Consider the following 14,624-nt stretch of genomic DNA (forward strand, 5'->3'; position numbering starts at 1 on the left):
GATGGGTGGATGGATGGATGGGTGGATGGATGGATGGATGGATGGATGGGTGGATGGATGGATGGATGGGTGGATGGATGGATGGATGGATGGGTGGATGGATGGATAGGTAGGTAGATGGATGAAGAGTGTGGGTGGATGGATGGGTCGATAGCTAGATGGAAGAATGTGGGTGGATAGATAGACAAATGCTTTGATTTTTGTTACCACGTGGCTCCTCAAAGGATCAGCCATGAAACCGTCGGTTTCAGCCAGCCCAGGTTTCCTTAAAGCTTGTGCTCTATGCCACAGCCTATGACAGCCCAGACCCTGAAGGGGCCCATTGCCTGGAGATGAAGGAGCTAGGGTCATCCCCATATATGGACACAGGGTACCCATGCCCCTCTCTCCATCCAGTGCCCCTCTCCTGACTCATACCTCAACTTGGGCCTCATCCCAGGCATCCAGACGGACTGACTTCACCTTGCTGACCTGGGGGATGTTCCGGTGGATCCCAGAGCAGCTCAAACAGATGAACACACCCAGGGTGTAGGACGCCCAGTCAGGATCTAGAAGGGAAGGGCAGAGGTCAGGGAAGCTCACCTAGGAGTCCAGAGCACGCCCATGAGGAAAGTCAGGTCAGGAAGGTAGGACATAGAATCCAATAGAGGGCCATGACAGGGGGTGGCGGGGATAGAACTGAGGGCTTGAGCACACTGGACCAGAGCTCTACCACTGAGCCAAAGCCTAGCCACTCACCAGGGCAGCAGTTCTCAACCTGTGGGCCATGACCCCTTTAGGGGTTGAACTGGGGTCACATATCAGATATCCTATGTATGAGATATTAACTATTTATAACTATAGCAAAATTACAGTTATGAAGTAGCAGTGAAAAATTTTATAGTTGGGGGGGGGTGTTACCACAACATGAGGAATTGTATTAAAGGGTCATATCATTAAGAAGGTTGAGAACCACTGCACTAGGGCATTCTAGGCAGGTGTTCTACTTCTGAGCCACGCCCCCAGCTCCTCACTGGGGGATTCTAGGCAGGAGCTCTACCTCTGAGCCACGCCCCCAGCCCCTCACTGGGGGATTCTAGGCAGGATCTCTACCTCTGAGTCATGCCCCCAACCCCTCCCTGGGGGATTCTAGGCAGGGGCTCTACCACTGAGCCACGCCCCCAGCCCCTCACTGGGGGATTCTAGGCAGGGGCTCTACCACTGAGCCACGCCCCTGCCCCTCACTGGGGGATTCTAGGCAGGAGCTCTACCTCTGAGCCACGCCCCCAGCCCCTCACTGGGGGATTCTAGGCAGGATCTCTACCTCTGAGTCATGCCCCCAACCCCTCCCTGGGGGATTCTAGGCAGGGGCTCTACCACTGAACCACGCCCCCAGCCCCTCACTGGGGGATTCTAGGGAGAGGCTCTACCACTGTACCACACTACCAGGTCTCTTTACCTTTTATTTTGAAACACAGTCTCACTAAGTTACTGAGGATGGACTAGAACTCATTCTGTAACCCAGGAATACCCTGAACTTTTTGACTCTCTTACTTCAGCCTCCCAAAATGCTGAGATTACAGGCCTGCACAATCCTGCACCAGTTAAAAATCTGTAAAAAAAAAAAACTGTTTTTAATTACATTCTTTCTTTTTTTTTTATTTTAACAGTCTTCTGTGTGTGAGTGTTTTGCCTGCATGTGTGTGTACTTTGTGTGTTCCTGGTACCCAAGGAGGCCAGAAAAGGGTCTCAGATCTGGAACTGGAGTTATAGATGGCTGTGAGCTTCCGTGTGAGTCCTGGGATTAAGATCTGGGTCCTTCAGAAGAGCCGAGAGTGCCTGTAACTGCTGAGCTAGTGCTCTGGCTATCGGTTATTTACTTGTGTATATAATTATTTGAATGCATGTGTGTATTGTGCCATGGTGTGGAGGTCAGAGGACAACTTGTGCGGGTCGATTCTCTCCTCCCACAATGTGGGCCCTGGGAAATTAAACTCAAATTGTCGGGTTTGGCAACAAGTGACTTTACCCACTGAGGCATCTTGCCAGGCCAGAATGTCTCCTTATTTAAAAGACTGATGTAGTCAAGAGTTGACAAAGATGCAGACCGTCTGGGATGCTTATGTGTTGGGATAGGTATATACATTTGCTAGTTGCCTTGAAATCTGTTTGGCATTTCTTTTTTCTTTCCTTTTTTATTTAAAAAAACCCCAAAAACCAAAAAACAAAAACAGGCCTCATATAACTCAGGCTGGCCTCACAGTTTCTATATAGCCAAGGCTGGCCTTGAACTTGTGATTCTCCCAAATAACTGTGATTATAGGCATGCCCCACTAGGTTCACCAGCAACTTCTGATGTAGCTGCACATACATCTCCTGTACAAACCATTACCTTACTGCATTCCCACCTAAGAGAGATAAAGACATGGCCATGAAGAGACACTTATATCTGTAATTATTGGTATGTCTCATTTCACATGTGTTGTTTACATGTGTGTGCTTGTCCTTGCCTGTGCACGCACGTGACAAAGCAAGGGGCTGACATCACTATCTCTCTTGCTTGGTCTCCACCTTGTGTCTTACACAGGATGTCTTGCTGCACCTAGAGCATTGGCCATTTCAATTAAACTGCCTGGCCATCCAGTTCTGGAGATCTCTGGAAGGAGGGAACAGTGAATTCCACTGACAGAATATGGCTGTAGAGTCCTTTGCCCTTCGAAGTGCTGATTCGTAGCTGGGATTCTGGCCTGATAGCTGGACTGCAGCCCTCAGTGGGCCAAGGGTAGCAGGAGTGGGCAGCTCAAGACTGGAGGCTGGAGTTCTGTTTCACCAATGCATCAGGCGTTCATATGGGTGCTGGGGATTTGAACTCAGGTCCTCATGCCTTCATATACTTGTGGTAGTTAATTTTGATTTCCAACTTGAGTTCGTTACTTGCAAAGCCCACTTTGGTGTGTGTGTGTCTATGTTAGCATTGTTAGGATCTTAAGGGTTCTAATCCAGGCAAGTGATTCTTCATTCCTTGGTCCATTCATAACATGACACCATTACTGGGAGGTGGTAAAGAGCAGGAAATAGTCTTGATTAGAGGAAGCAGGTGACTCAGGGTGTGGCCTTGGGGACATATCTCACCCTGACCCCTTCTGACGTCCACCTCTTTCCTCGTTTCCTCCACTCCCTCCCCAGCATGATGGACAGACACTTCTGAAACCCAGAGCTTTGCTGATTTAAGATGCTTTTCTTGAGCACTTGGTCATGGCCACACAAATGCCTAAGACAGTATCCAATGATAAGGTAGGTAAACAATGTATTATTGAATTACAGTCCATAGACATCAAAAGCTTCAACCAGGAATTCAAAGCTGGTTTAACACTTGAAAATCAAGCACGGTAGCCCAGCAGTGGTGGCACACACCTTTAATCCCAGCACTCTGGAGGAAGAGACAGGCAGATCTCTGTGAGTTTGAGACCAGCCTGCTCTACAGAGGAAGTTCAAGGACAGCCAGGGCTACTCAGGAAAACTCTGTCTCAAAAACCAAAACAAACCAAACCAAACCAAACCAAAAAACAAAAACAAACAAACAAACAAAAACAAAGAAAAAAATCAAGAAAGAGAAACACCATTGAATCATCTTGATGCAGAAATAGCATTTGACGGTGCTCATACACACATGCAGGCAAACAGCCATACACATAAATAAAAATCAAATAAATATTTCTTAAATGTCGTTTTTGTTAGCTGTGGTGGTATACACTTTTAATCCCTCAGAGGCAGAGGCAGAAGGGTCTCTGTCTCAAAACAACAACATAACTATTTAAGTACTATAAAAACATGAAAGACTTAAGAATAACTATGACAATAGATGTAAAAGACAGTATATAGAAAAGCACGGAACACCGCATAGAAATTAAAGATCCACAGTGTGGAAAGAAGCTGAATCTGGGTTAGAAAAGGCAAGACTGGGGCTGGTGAGATGGCTCAGTAGGTAAGAGCACCGACTACTCTTCCGAAGGTCCTGAGTTCAAATCCCAGCAACCACATGGTGGCTCACAACCATCCATAACAAGATCTGACACCCTCTTCTGGTGTGTCTGAAGACAGCTACAGTGTACTCACATATAATAAAATAAAATAAATAAATCTTAAAAAAAAAAGAAAAAAAGAAAAGACAAGACTATCAACCCATAAATGCTTGGCAGATTAGTCTATGGGCTCACTGTAATCCCCACCAGACTGCCAATGGGAATCCTAACGAAGTGAAATGTCAGAAGGGCCTAGAATTCATGTGTGAGCTCAAAAGGCAGAGACTCAGGGCAGAGGCACGGCTCAGGGCTTCAAGCACTTGCCGTGGAAGGGTGGGGGGCCTGAGTGTGGATCCCCAGGACACACACAGAAGCCATTTACATGATGTGAGCCTCTTGATCCCTATGCTCCTGAGGGGGAGCTGAGACACAGAGTCAGGAGAATTCCCGTGAAGCAGACGGGCCAAGGACCTAAGGTGCCCTGCAGACAAACAGGGCCAAGATGAGGAGTGACAGCAGAGGCTGTCCCGGGACCTCCACATGCACGCCGTGGCATATGCACATACCTATTCACACGCATACATGCACCCTAAACCTACGCCCACATACTGCAAATAAATAATAAATAAACACTGTCAAATCATCAAAAGAACCTAAATAAGACACCAAGACAGAACCGGACAGCACTCTGTCTTCAGACCTCATTACTGAATTACAAAGCTCAGAACAGTGTGGCACTGGCCATAGAAACAGATAAACAGAGCAGAATCCCAAAGCCAGCCTGCCCTATGATGGCATCTGAGAACTTAACTGAGATAGAATCAGTGCGTCAGCCAAGAAGGAAGACTCTTCCCATGAGGCTGCGAGGAGGGGAAGACACTTTGCCATGACGTCACTCTCCAGTGAAAATCATGCAAATGCATCACAGTGTGGAGCACCAACATTGGAGGACAGCTAGAGCAAGAACGCAGCTGTGACTCTGCATTAGTCAGAGAGCTGTTTGCGGAGCATGTATGTGTCTGTGTGCACAGATGCATATGCCTCTGTGACATCAGGTCCCCTCACTGTCACTTTGCCCCTTATTCTCTTGACATGGGGTCTCTTGCTGAACCTGGAGCCCAGCTGGCAGCCAGCAAGCCCCAGGGATCCTCCTGTCCCCCCCCCCATCTCAGTGACAGGGGACAGACATGCATGGGGTACGCCTGGCTCTTTACACTGGTGTGGGAATTCGAACTTGGGTCCTCATGATTTCCTGAAAGCCCACTGAACTCAGCCTAGGGGGAGTGAGGTTAGGGAAGAGTTTACTTTTCTGTAACTTGAAAAAATATGTGGCCAGGCAGTGGTGGCACAAGCCTTTAATCCCAGCACTTGGGAGGCAGAGGCAGGCGGATTTCTGAGTTTGAGGCCAGCCTGGTCTACAGATCGAGTTTCAGGACAGCCAAGGCTTCACAGAGAAACCCTGTCTAGAAAAACATACAAAACAAAACAACTATGTGTATATATATATATATATGTATATATGTATATATATATATAAATAAAATAAACAAATACAAATATATATATATAACATATATATATGTATATATATATATTATATATATATATTATATAATATATATATTTGTTTTTTCGAGACCGGGTTTCTCTGTATAGCCCAGGCTGTCCTGGAACTCACTCTGTAGACCAGGCTGGCCTTGAACTCACAGAGATCTGCCTGCCTCTGCCTCCCGGGTGCTGGGATTAAAAGGAGGAAAAGGGGCAGGGGGAGAAATGTTGTAATTAAATTGCAGTCTCAGAATAACAGCAAAAGACACATTACTAAAAGCAGACTGGGGGAAGGGGAAATAAGCTCTCTTGATGAGATGAAGAAACTCTGCTGGCTCTTTGAAAACTCCTGTCAAGAGAAGGATAGGTGAAGGAGCAGCCACACCCACGGGAGGCCGATCCGATGAAAGCCTGGTTGGAGCTCAGCGACACAGCAAAGAACAGAGGACAAAAATAGGCAAAGTGGCAGATGCTTGCCCAAAGGGGTTCTGGAGGCTACGAGAAGCCCCCTCAGTCGCAGAGCTGCAAAGCATGTCGCTGCATTTGTGTGTGTGTGTGTGTCCGCACGTCCGTATGTATACATGTGTGTGTGGAGCCAGAGGACATCGCCCTCAGGCCCCATCCACCTTGGTTTTGACTTTTGAGCCAGGGTCTATGTAGCCCAGGCCGGTCTCAAACTCAGAGTGCCTCTGCCTCCCAAGCGCTGGGATTAAAGGTGTGTGCCACCACATCTAACTTCTTCCACCTCTATTTGTTTTGTTTTATTTTATTTTTTGTTTTTTCAAGGCAGGGTTTCTCTGTATGGCCCTGACTGTCCCGAAATTCAGCTCACAGAAATCCACCTGCCTCTGCCTCCTGAGTGCTGGGATTGAAGGCATGCTCCACCATCGCCTGGTTCACTCCTGTTTTGTTTTGTTTTGTTTTTTAACATGGGTTCTGGGGACCCAAATCAGGTCCAAATGCTTGCACCTCATGGTCTTAACTAACTGAGTCATCTCCCCAGCCCCTGAGGGTGTCCTAAGATCATAAAAATGATCAGCAGCTGAACTGTGACCGTAGTCACTTCCTCCAGCTGGACAGGACAGATTCACTACAGTGTGTTCCGTCTCAGCAAGGGCCCCCCCATGGGGGCTGCCGGAACACATAGCCTCCCTCATTCCTCCCCACCAGCCCAGGGCAGCCAGCTTGTCCAGATGCTGGCCCTGGGGTCAAGTCACAGCACAGGCTTTCTTGGAAGAAGTGCTACTGGTGTGACCGGTAGGTCATGTGACCAGTAGGTCATGCACCGATTGCCTGGAGACCCAGGCTGCTCCGATACAGCATCCGCAAGTCTTTTAGATAAAGCCGACACCCTCTTCCTCAGCCCTTCCTCCACCACATATGATAGATACTCACTGGAGTCCAACACTGAAGCACACCTCACTCCATCTCCATGTGACCATGTGCACGCATGTGCATGCATGTGTGTAGATGTATGTATGGTATATACCCGTGTACATGTTTGTGCCTGTGTGTACAGTACATGCCTGTGCACATGTTTGCGCATGTAGAGGCCAAAAGCTGATGCCAGGTGTCTTTCTCAATCACTCCACCATATTGACAGTGTCTCTCACTGAATATGGAGTCCACCAATCCAGCTAGCTGGCCAGCAAGACTCAGAGCCCCACACCTGCTATTTTACTTGGGTTCTGGGATCTGAAGTCAGGCCCTCCTGCCTGCCCAGCAAGACCTTCACCAACTGAACCTTCTCCCCAGACTCATCATACCCTTTTAAAGTGCAATCCTGCTTGTGGTTCAGTTTATGGAATAAAGCAAAGATAACTCAGGGTCAGATGCCTGCCTGGGGTCACTCTATGGTAGATCTGGGACTTGAATACCAGTAAAACGTCTTCCAGGACCCAACTCCGCCCTGGGGTCACCTTCCTGGTACCTGCGGCTGGTCCTATAGGAACGGGGGAAAGAGGACTGAGACCCGGAGGTAGAAGCAATTCCCTAACTGAGTCCTTTGGCCTGGTTACCTGGAAAGATTTTCTCACAGTCATGACCTCACAGGGGCCTATAAAGGCCACCAGCACCTGGTCAAAAGGCCAGAAACTCTTGTTTCAGTTCTGACAAGAGCCGACGGCAGAGATATGGGTGACCCCAAACCTCTGAATTCTTGTCACCTTGAAGAGTCTAGCCAGAACCCCCTGGTGTACCTGGAACCCCAGGCTTAGAATGGAAGGTGACAAGGCCCAGGATTGGACTCCAGCCTTGCCTTGTCCACTGTCTACCTTTCTCTCAGGCAGACAGGACCCAGCCCAGGACAAAAACACCAGTCTCCCTCTAGTCCCCACAGGTGACAGGACTAACCACCCTGACCTGCTGGCTCTCTGGTGGGAAGTGGGGGAAGGTAGAAGGAAGAGTTGCGCCCCAATGTCACATGGTGTCAGGGCTTAGAGTCACACTCGGGGTCCCTGCTGGGGAAGCCTAAGCCCAAAGAGGTCTCAATCCCAGAAAACTACATTTATTTACACTTAAGGAAGGTCACGGGCAGGTAGCTATGTTGAGGCCAGGAGCCAGCCATGGGAGGCAAGCGTGGGCAGGAAGCCAGGAGGCCTTCCTGGAGGAAGAATCTGAGCTCTAGCTATGGAAATGGGTGGTACTGGTTAGGAGGTGTGGAGTGCAGCAGCCAAGGACAGAGCTCGGCCAAGCCCAGGGCAGCAGGTGTGGCCTCCCGCCTTACCCCATTCTGAAATCCCCTCAGCAGAGACCTCGTACTGTAGGACTTGCAGAGATTCCGCCCAAGGGAAACCTGGTAGGTAAACAGGTTGGCCCGGAGGCAGCCCGGGCGGCGGCCAGTGGCCAGCGAGGTCAGTAAGGTAGGTTCCTGCCTCCAGCACACCGTTGGCCTGCCCAAAGCTCTGCGCCAGCCACACTTTGCCTTATAAACTGCTGTGAAAGTCTGAAGCACCTTCCCAGCTGGCAGGCCCTGGCTCTACAAAGTCACCACAGGGCCTTGTCCACAGGGCCTTGGAAGCTTTCCAACTGAAACTCTAATTGTGTTGTTAGTTTTTGTTTGTTTGTTTGGTTGGTTGGTTGGTTGGTTTTTGGTTTTTCCGAGATAGGGCTTCTCGGTATAGCCCTGGCTGTCCTGGAACTCACTGTAAACCAGGCTGGCCTCGAACTCAGAAATCTGCCTGCCTCTGCCTCCCAACTGCTGGGATTAAAGGTGTGTGCCACCACCGCCCGGTGTGTTGTTAGTTTTGAGACGGGGTCCCACTATGTAGCCCAAGCTGGACTTCAACTCACAATGATCTTGCCTCCCTAATGGTGAGATTTCACCTGGCATGTGTGTGTGTGTGTCTGTTTGTCTGTCTGTCTGTGTGTCTCTCTATATCTGATGGTGTCTCTCTATGTCTCTGTGTGTGGTATATGTGTGTGTCTGTGTGTGCATAGCATATGTGTGTCTGTGTGTGATGTGTATGTAGTGTGTGTGTGTCTATGGTATGTGTATCTGTGTATGGTATATGTGTGTCTATGTGTGCTTTGGTATAGGAGTGTGTGTGTATATGGTGTGTGTGTGTGTGTGTGTACTTACACAGAGGCCAGAGGAGGACATTGAAGGTCCTGCTTGATTGCTCTCTACCTTAATCCCTGAAGACAGGGTCTCTCACTAAAACTAGAGCTAACACTGGTGGCCAACAAACACCAGCGTTCCTCCTCTTTCTGGCCCCACCATTCACACACACCAAACTAGGGTTACAAGTATACAGATCCATGCTCGGCTTCGTACATGGGTATTGGATAGATCCTCACGCTTAAGCAGCAAGCATTCTTATCCATCAAGCCATCTCCCCAGCCTGAGACTATGATTTAAAACGGTCCTGACACCATTGTGGGTGACCCTGGGTAGCATAGCCCTGGAAGTGTCCAATACAGAAGTAGATTCCAGCCAGATAGCACCCAGACCAGCTCTGAAGGCAACAGCACCATGGGGTGGCTCCTGGACAACTAACTGTGTTTACCAGGTCAACTCTGGACTAACCTTGTGCCTTAGTTACTCACTGCCTGACATCTCCGTACCCACCAGAACAAAAGGCTCCAAGATCCTGGATGGGTGCCACAGAGTAAAGGGGTCAAGTTAAAACCCACACACAGGGGCTGGAGAGATGGCTCAGTGGTTAAGAGCACTGACTGCTCTTCCAGAGATCCTGAGTTCAAGTCCCAGCGACCACATGGTGGTTCACAACCATCTGAAATGAGTTCTGATGCCCTCTTCTGGTGTGTCTGAAGACAGCTACAGTGTACTCATATAAATAAAATAAATAAATCTTAAAACAAACACAAAACCTGAACACAGACCACTGGCTAGGTACCAGGAGAACTGACCAGGCCCCCCTCATATCCCAGAGAGGTCCTGGCTCCATTTCAGTGTACTTTCCCCACACTTACTGAGACTCATTGCTGCTACATGGGCCACACCTTAGCTGCCCAGGATCCTAAAATTCTCTGCCCATTAGCTTGGAAACTGTTCTAGGGCCCATGCCATCTCAAGACAGGCCATAAAAAATGGCCTGGGCTAAGAGTGTTCAGGGATGTGGAATGGTGAGCCAGAGATCACAGATCACAGATGCGAGGCTGAGTCCCCAGCACCCCACCAACACCCTGGTTCAACACCCTGATTGCCCAGTCCTCACTTCTCCTGGATCAACCACTCTGACTGCCCAAGGCCATGCCCCCTCCAGCCCCTGCCCTGCCTCTCCTGGTCCTTCCAAGGTGACTCAGCCCCTCGGTGCTTCCGGGAGCAGCTCTCAGGCACCTGAGCAGGTCAGGCGTGTTCTGGGGCTGAGCCAGGTGGGGCAGGTGTGTCCCCCTTGGTCAAGGCCTAGGCATGGGGAGGAGCGGAGCAGTGGACCCTATCAGTGGAATGTGACTCTGGCAGAACCCTGTGGCTCAGTTTTTAGAGACCTTTGCTCTTCCAAAGGTCAAGCTCGTGGCCAGATAGCCTGTTTGCTACCCAGGGTAAAGGCAGGTGGGCAGCTTCAAGCTGGAGGGTAGGAGGCCTTCAAAAGAAATAGAATACAAGGGTGTCTGGAGTGGCACATACACATAGCTGCCCCCAGCAATCCACCTGCATGGGGGTTCCTTTTCCTGACCTACCACTAGGGTTCTCTTTCCTACCCCACTGGAATGAGCATCAGGAGCTTCTAGATGGATGCTGCCGATTCCCACAATGAGGCTGTGCTTCCTATAGAATTTGCACTCAGTCAGTTCCAGGGCCCTAGATGCTGGAGGCAAGACAAGTGGAACTCCCCGCCCCCTCGCCCTTGTGCCTCCCCTCCTATTCAGATGAAGACACCATGCTCGCTGTAGTCTCTACCCTGACACTCCTCTTCTCTGGGTCCCCACTGCCACAGGGGCTCAGGCTCCCAGCTCTGCGCTCGACTGGGCTCGAAACCTATTTTAAGAACCAGCTAGAAGTGATGGCGCCGTAAAAGACTGGGTTTTAGACACCACTGTGTCTTCATGGAGTCGGTTAATTTTACCACATGCGGATTGTGCTGGGAGGGTTTTTAAAAAGGAGAAAAAAGCATCTACATGCTGGCGCGCCCCAGTTCTGCCTCTCCTCAGAGGCACACGCAACCCCACCCACGCATCCCAACACCCGCCCACGTTTTGAGTGGCAGCTCTGCCCTCCAATACCATCCAGCCCAGCTACTCTCAGATTATTTATTGATGGTGGTGGGGTGATATTTATTTACTTATTTATTTTATTCTTTTTCAAGATAAGATCTCACTATGTAGCTCCAGCTGTCCTGGAAGTCATTCTGTAGACGAGGCTGGCCTCGAACTCACAGGGATCCACCCGTTTCTGCCTTCCAACTGCTGAGATGAAAGGCCTGAGCCACTATGCCCAGCCGGTTTTAGTTTTGAGACAAGGTCTCTCTTTGTAACTCACACTGGCCTCAAACCCAGAGCAATCCTTCTGCCTCACAGCATCCTGAGTGCCAGGATGCAGACCTATGCCCACCACACCTGGTTTCTTGGATGCATCCGGTCTGTAACATCAGCGGTTGACCCTCTACATAGTCAAAGCTGGGACCCTTCTTGTCCGCTGTGCTTCATGGTTCCCACTGCTGCAGATAAAGCCAAGTCCCGCAGTGGCTGTTAAAGCACCCTCACATACGCTGGCCTTCTGGCTTCTCCGGCTCAAAGACTCCTAAGTACAGAGTAGAACTCATGGCTAAAATCCAGCCCTCTTTTCTACTTATTTGGAGACAGTCTCACTTGTGTTGTTTAGGTTAGCCACGAGCTTGGTCTGTAGCCTTGCTGCTTAGGGTTGAATTTGTGATCCTCAACTTCTCAAGTATTTCTCAAGGGTTATCGGCCTCTGACAGCAGCTACAAACCACACAGAAGGAACGGACTCTGGGTCAGTTTGTGCACCATCCATCTCTCTTCTTTTAATCTGTGCCCTCCCTGTGAGCATCATTTCCTGGTCCCAAGTTCAAGCCCCCAGAATCCTCTGCAACCATGACAACACTTGAGCCAGTAACCCCTGGGAGCACCTCTATGGTCCTCCCTATAGGTAGGGTGCTCCCAAAACCATGAATTAGTGCTTTATGGGAGAACCCTTCAAAGACCATCTTTAATAGCTGTGCATGGTGGCGCAGGCCTGATATCCCAGCACTCAGAAGACCAAAGAGGAAGCAAGGCGAGCTCCAGCCAGCCAGGGCTCTTAGTGAGATCCTGTCTTAAAAAGCAGGCTTGTAGCCTGGCGGTGGTGGCGCACGCCTTTAATCCTAGCACTTGGGAGGCAAAGGCAGGTGGATTTCTGAGTTCGAGGCCAGCCTGGTCTACAAAATGAGTTCCAGGACAGCCAGGACTACACAGAGAAACCCTGTCTCGAAAAAAAAACACAAAACAAAAAAACAAACAAAAAAAAAAACAACAAAAAAAAAAAAAAAAAAAAAAAAAAGCTCGTGGTGGAGAGCTTGCTTAACACGCACGGTGCCATTGGTTCCATTCCCAGCACTGCCTAAAACAAGGATGCTGGTGCATGCCTGTAATCCCAGCACTCGGGAGGGAGGTGCAGGCAGGAGGGTGAGAAGTTCAAGGTCACCCTTAGCTACACAGTGAGTTCCAAGCCAGCCCGAGCTACATGAGACCTTGTCTATGAATAAATAAAGGCAAGGCAGGTGAGGTGGCCCCAAGGTAATAGCGCCTACTGACAAACTTGATCCGAACTTGATCCCTGTGACCCACAAGGTAGAAAACAGACGACCAAGTCTTGCAAGTTGTCCTCTGACCTCAACCTGTGTGCTGTGACATGCATACCCATGCACACACACACCATAATAAGAGTTATAAAAAAAAATGCAATGCAACTGGCTGTTAAATTTAGACCATCCTACATCTCTGCGGAGCCTTCTATACACCCAACATGCCTTTTTCTTGTTCTTCTATCTCTCTGAACCAGATCAGGCGCCTCCACCAGCTAGCCCAGTGGGCCGTGTACCTCCCTAGCTACTGTTGGATACTGTGGAGTAATGTCAGGGTGTTGGCTCCCCTGCTCCCTACCAACTATGTGGCAGTAGCTGTCCACCATAGCAAGCTCCTGCTGCCAACTCCACTCACTGCATCTTCTGCTAGCTTCTGTGTGAAGTCCCTGACTGCCTCAGTCTCCCCGGGCCTGGGCACTGCACATGTGCATGGAGCTGGGGGTGAGGGGGTGGGGAAGACTGGCTCCATCCCAGAAAGGTTCAGCTCCCTCTCCTGCTGTGAGCAGCACGTGGCCTCCACACCCGTTGTCACACTTCTCAGGCCTTCAAGCCACGCTGCACCAGGCCACTCTCTGCCACCCTTGGATGACCTCCCTGCCTGGTGCCAAGAAAGAACTTGCTAAATGACACTAAATCTAAAGTTGTCAGTGGCCTAAGTGTCAGGGGCCTGAGTTTGAGATGCCATCATGGGCATTTAAGATACATGTGGGCGGGGCCGTGATGCCTGCACGCAGAGAGAAGCCTGCGGGTCTTGTGGTTGGCCCAGCAACCTAAGGGGTCCACTCTGGGAAAACCCCAGGCAGCAAGCACAACAGTATACTTCAGGGACAGAGGGCTGGGGACACTGCTTAGGTCCTAAACAGTGATTCTCAATCTTCCTAATGCCCCAACCATAAATTTATGTAATTGCTATGCTACAACTATAATTTTGCTACAGTTATGAATTGTAATATAAGTATTTGATATGCAGCTCACAGAGAGGTGAGGACTCACAGGTTGAGAAACACTGGTTTAGGTAGAAGGGAGGACTGGTCAGAGCTGAGGCAGAGGAACAGGCCTCCTTCAATCCTCAACCCTGAGTACAGATTGGCACCAGCACTGTCCCACCCAGGGACAGTGGAGCTTTAGCAACCAACATTGTCCCATACAGGTGAATGGCTAATGACAATATGGACACCATGTCTGCTCTAAAAAAAGCGAACATTCTGACACCTGCTCCAGCACTGCTGAGCCTTGCCATCACACGAGCAAATGAATCAAGCCAGACCCCGACCAGAAAAATGTGGTGTGAGTCTACTCAGAGAAGGCTCCTGGAGGGTCTGATCCCTTGGGAAACCAAGCAGAATGGTGGGTCTCAGGAATAGAGAAGTGGGGGGACAGCTAGTGTTTAATGTATAAAAGGAGTTCAGCTGAGAAAAATGAGGGTGTCTTGGTAGTGGATGCCTGTAACAGTTGCACAAAATTGTGAATATGCTTCGTGTCTCCAAACTGCATGTTAAAAATAGTGAAGATGGGGGCTGGAAAAATGGCTCAGTGTTTAGGAGCACTGGCTGCTCTTCCAGAGGACATGGGTTCGATTCCCAGCACCTACCTGGAAGTTTATAATTGTAAATTCCAGTTCTCCAGTTCTAGGAGATCTGACACAGACACAAACACAGGCAAAACACCAACCAATGTTCATAAAATAGAAATAAAGATGTTATTAAAAAAATAGAGGGCTGGTGAGATGGCTCAGTGGGTAAGAGCACCCGACTGCTCTTCCGAAGGTCCAGAGTTCAAATCCCAGCAACCACATGGTGGCTCACAACCAT

The 14,624-nt window shown here is 49.5% G+C and overlaps 1 protein-coding gene across 2 annotated transcripts in view; it reads right to left on the minus strand.

The window, feature by feature from the left end:
* Positions 1-14,624, minus strand: part of Adap1 (ArfGAP with dual PH domains 1) — a 54,729-nt gene that overhangs the window by 35,679 nt on the left and 4,426 nt on the right. The window contains exon 2 of one of the 2 annotated variants that reach the window (XM_021162774.2): positions 418-548. The exons of the other annotated variant lie outside the window; for it this stretch is intronic. Coding sequence (XP_021018433.2) covers positions 418-548 — 131 coding nt within the window. The remainder of the gene's footprint in view (positions 1-417; positions 549-14,624) is intronic. 2 annotated transcript variants of the gene reach the window in all.

Source organism: Mus caroli, chromosome 5, assembly GCF_900094665.2.
Source record: "Mus caroli chromosome 5, CAROLI_EIJ_v1.1, whole genome shotgun sequence".
Taxonomy (NCBI): domain Eukaryota; kingdom Metazoa; phylum Chordata; class Mammalia; order Rodentia; family Muridae; genus Mus; species Mus caroli.